Consider the following 4,315-nt stretch of genomic DNA (forward strand, 5'->3'; position numbering starts at 1 on the left):
AATTGAAACAGAAAATCAAAACTTCCCGCAAATGGTGCTTATTTGGAACGAAACTCGACATTTTCAATGCAGTAAAAATTAAACTTGTTGTGCAAAATTCAAAGGCTTGTAAACAATATTTGGTTGACAGATGTTGACACTTCACGATACAGCAAAAATCAGCTGTCGCCGTCAACCATTTATAGTACCTAGAGCCATCTTTTGAAAACGGACCGAACTAAGTTGTTACCAACCAATATTTACAATATTTCAGTATACATTGTATCACTCATGTTTCAGTATACAGTGTGTAAAAATTACATTCTATTTATACAAATTTTTTGTTAATAACTTTAACAAACAACGAGCTAAAACTTGTTGAAAGGTGTTTAGACCTTCATGATATATGTCATGGTGAAAGCTATGGAAGCTGGATCTTTTAAATAGGGGTTGTAGTTCCGAGGTCTCTGGTGTTTGTTTTATTAAACAGTATATTACTTTGCACTTACAGCAAATAACTATCGCACTTATTGCTAAGAAAATCGTAAAAAATTAAGAATATAGTAATCATATTGATGGATAACAACTTCTTTCCATTCTTTGTAATTTTTTTGCAAAAGCGTAGTTCGTATCAATTTTTGCAGTATATTGATTTACTGTGAAAACTTCGTTTTTTGTTTTTTGTAAGTGTTCTCAGACGTCTTTAAAACCTTATCGATCCACTGTTTCCGTTTATTGCGCGATTGCTTCTTATGAGATTCAGTAAGACATTCTTAACTTAACAAATAAATGAATAACAAAAAAAATGTGTTGGATATATTATTCAAGAAGAATTTAACTCCAAAAAAGATTAATTTCGATTGAAACAAGTACTAAAAACACCTATAATACACCTAAGCACTATATTTTTTATCTGCGCACAATCTTATATTGAATGCATTGAATTTGTAAAATATCAATACACTGTTTAAATTCTGCCAAATAGTTTCAACGATTAAGTTTCTACATTCTTGAGATTATAAATATTGGAAAAAATGTAAAAAATTGCCCTTTTTTCTCTAAAATAAAATACTTTTTAATTATTTTTAAAGTAGAACATACTGAAATAATAACGGAAGAAATAAGATAAACGTCTTAATAACTAAACAAGAAAAACACGATTAATGTAACGTTTTTATTAATAATTATTAATAATTTTTATTAATAATTATACATTATTATTAATAGTAATTAATGAAATTATAAAGAAGATTAACGTTTATATAAAATCATGGTTTGTCAGCGATCGGAAAATAATAAGAAATAAAATAATCAATAAATATCAATTATAATTTTATATAATGAGATGTATTAGATAATGCCAATTGTACTAATAATTGAAAAATAAATTTCTTAATTATTGAACAATACAGACTTAATAACTGAATGGTCATTAAGTAATATTATAAATTAGAGGATATATACATAAAGAAATACTTTTTAATAAAATTTAAAAAACTAAATTTTGCTTATTTTGTCCTTTTCTTTACTGAAATTAAACAATTTCACAGTTTTCCGTTTACATATCGTTTACATATCGTTTACATATCGTTTACACCATAAAGTGGTTACCATAAAAGATATCACAGCTTTCGGCAATTTTTTTCGATTTCGAGATTCAAAAAAATGTAAAAATAAAAGATTTTGTTTTATATAATTTTTTTTCTAGGTCTAAATGAAAAAGTGAGAAGTCGCGAATTTTTACGTTTATCCATTTGTAACATGTCTACAAAACTTTAAAAAAGAAAAAACGGCAAATATGCTATTTGAAAGCGTTAACTTTAACAGTCTAATTTAGAAATTGCTGTACGATAAATTTTAAGGAAGTAATGAGAAATTAAAATTGAATTGCCTATTTTTTCATTAACTCTCGACAATTTGGATACAAAAAATTTACAGAAATTTTTTAAAATTTTTATAAATTCGAAAAAGTTTCTTAGACTTTTTTGGCATGTAACATGCTCACAAAGTGACATAAAAATTTCCCATTTCCGCTTCGTTATTTTCTGTATGTTAATATAGCTATAATTAAAGAAAGTCAAAACTACCTATGACTTTTCGAAAATAAAGATCTCAAGATTTAAAATAATTTCTTTTTAATTTAGATTATTTTCAATGAAGTTTCAGTTATTTGAATCTTATCTAGCTTAAAAAAAAATCAGGTGATTCTCTAATTTTTGTGAGGCATGTAAAAAGCATTTTTATTATACGATTCAATCTTAATTCATCCTTATATTTATTATTTCATTCTTCTATATTCGTATTTGGTTTGCCTGAGTTTTATAATGTCTATATTAATTATTATTAATTTTATATCAGTTTTATATCAGTGTTATATCAGTGCGACATAGTGGTAGTCACTAATAGCTGGCATGAAATTAAACACGTTTAATACATAAAGTTAACTTTAGGTCTTTAAATTATTCGTAAAATATTAGCATAGCATGTGTTCATTGATTAATTTAAAATATGAATAAACAGACTTTATTTTGTAGATAAGTTCATTGTTGGGAATGACAGATTTCAATGTGGATACATTCTCGAATAAAATGGAGGAAATGCTTGCTATTATTCGACAAGTTAATGAACAATTTCGAAATCCTGATCAGACAACTTTTATATGTGTCTGCATAGCAGAATTTTTATCTCTCTACGAAACAGAACGACTTGTACAAGAATTAACAAAATATGGTATCGATACCCATAACATTATAGTAAACCAATTGTTGTTTTTAAAAGATGGAGACATTCCTTGTCGGCTTTGTCTTGCCAGACACAAAATACAAAATAAGTATTTAGACCAGGTAACTAATTTATAATTTTTAATAATGTAAGTAATATATTTGCAATGTAAGCTACAATAATGTCTTGTATAATTTGTAGTTTTATTAAATGCAGCAAAGTTGATATCTTATATTTATAAGATGAAAGAAAGAGAGAGTATCTTCTGGAATAAATTAATAAAATACTTTTCTTTTTAAGATAATGGATCTTTACGAGGACTTCCACGTTACACGGCTTCCTTTATTGGAGAGAGAAGTGCGCGGTGTTGCACAAGTTAGAGAATTTTCAGAAAATCTTATTAGACCATATAAGCCTTAGCATTTGTATAATTAATGTTTAATAATAAGTAACATAATATACTTTACACGAAATCTGAAGTTTTATGTATTTGCAATCTCATGTTGCAATTATGTTTGGAACTTAAAAAAACAGCTATATCATATATATCTTAAGTTAAGGCATTTGTTATCGCACATATTGTATTAATAAATTCAATATTACTTTTCTGCGTAATATGTACTTTTAACGTTTAATCTATATTTTATGATATATAATTTCTTTATCATACAGAATAATTCATGTAAAGTGTAACAAAATTTTGAAAATATTTGCTGTAACCCTAAAATTCTAAAAATATTTGCTGTATCAAAAAGTTGTTTATAAAAAAATTTCATGTATTCACTCTCGAATATATGAAATTTTAACTATGTAAACAAAATTTTGCTTCCGCTCCCCTTTGAAAGGGAGTGGGACGTAATTTCGTAATTTTTTAAATGTTACATATTTAGATTCTACGGAGAAAAAACAAGTAATTTTTGTTGGAACATTTCTTTGAAAAATGCTTCTATCAAAAGTTATAAATATCTAAACTTTAAAGTAGAGTGCATTCAAACTAATGTGATAAAACCATAAATCAAATAAAAGACTACAGCTTTTCTGTTTTTTTACTTTATTAAATATTCGAGCTGTTAACCGTTCATATTTAGTAGTAGTAGTAGTAGTAGTGGTGGAGCAGGTGGGCACTTTGATGCCCTTGCGTCACCTAGATCTAAAAGTTCCATTGTGACTTCCTGCTTTTTTTTTTTTTTAGGATTGCGCTAATAAGCCCAGCCTAGTATCTGACGCCAGGTTAATCAAGCTGCTAACCCTTTTTTCGTTTAGATCCTCAGGCTCCATGAACATGCAGCCCCAGGATCTATACCTTTTACATATGAGTACAGGACACCGACATAAAATGTGGGCGCTGTCCTCTCTCTCCTCACCACATAGGCGGCAGTCGCTTTGTTCCGTAAGCCCAAGTTTGTTTAGATGGCTCCTCAGTGTGATGTGTCCCGTGAGAACACCCAATTCCACCTTCAGCCTTAGTCTGTTCATGGCCAGGAGCTCGTCGGCTCTCCCCGGCGATGGTTGCTCCATTAGCCGTTTAGCTGTCCGGCAGCCCCCCACCGCTCTCCAGGAGCCAACGTACTCCCGCTCAAGCCATCATCTGATGATGTTGATTCCCGTTACAAAA

General features: G+C 28.9%; 1 protein-coding gene across 2 annotated transcripts in view; it reads left to right on the forward strand.

Moving 5' to 3' along the window:
- LOC116840880 (ATPase ASNA1 homolog) overlaps nt 1–3,317 on the forward strand; it is a 25,093-nt gene extending 21,776 nt beyond the window's left edge. For both annotated transcript variants that reach the window (XM_032808205.1, XM_032808204.1), the window contains exons 5-6: nt 2,514–2,822; nt 3,001–3,317. In XM_032808205.1, coding sequence (XP_032664096.1) covers nt 2,514–2,822; nt 3,001–3,120 — 429 coding nt within the window. In that variant the 3' untranslated portion in view covers nt 3,121–3,317. The remainder of the gene's footprint in view (nt 1–2,513; nt 2,823–3,000) is intronic.
- The last annotated feature ends 998 nt before the right edge of the window (nt 3,318–4,315 follow it).

This window comes from Odontomachus brunneus, unplaced genomic scaffold, assembly GCF_010583005.1.
Source record: "Odontomachus brunneus isolate Ranch 3 - 2012 unplaced genomic scaffold, Obru_v1 Obru_scaffold_012, whole genome shotgun sequence".
NCBI lineage: Eukaryota > Metazoa > Arthropoda > Insecta > Hymenoptera > Formicidae > Odontomachus > Odontomachus brunneus.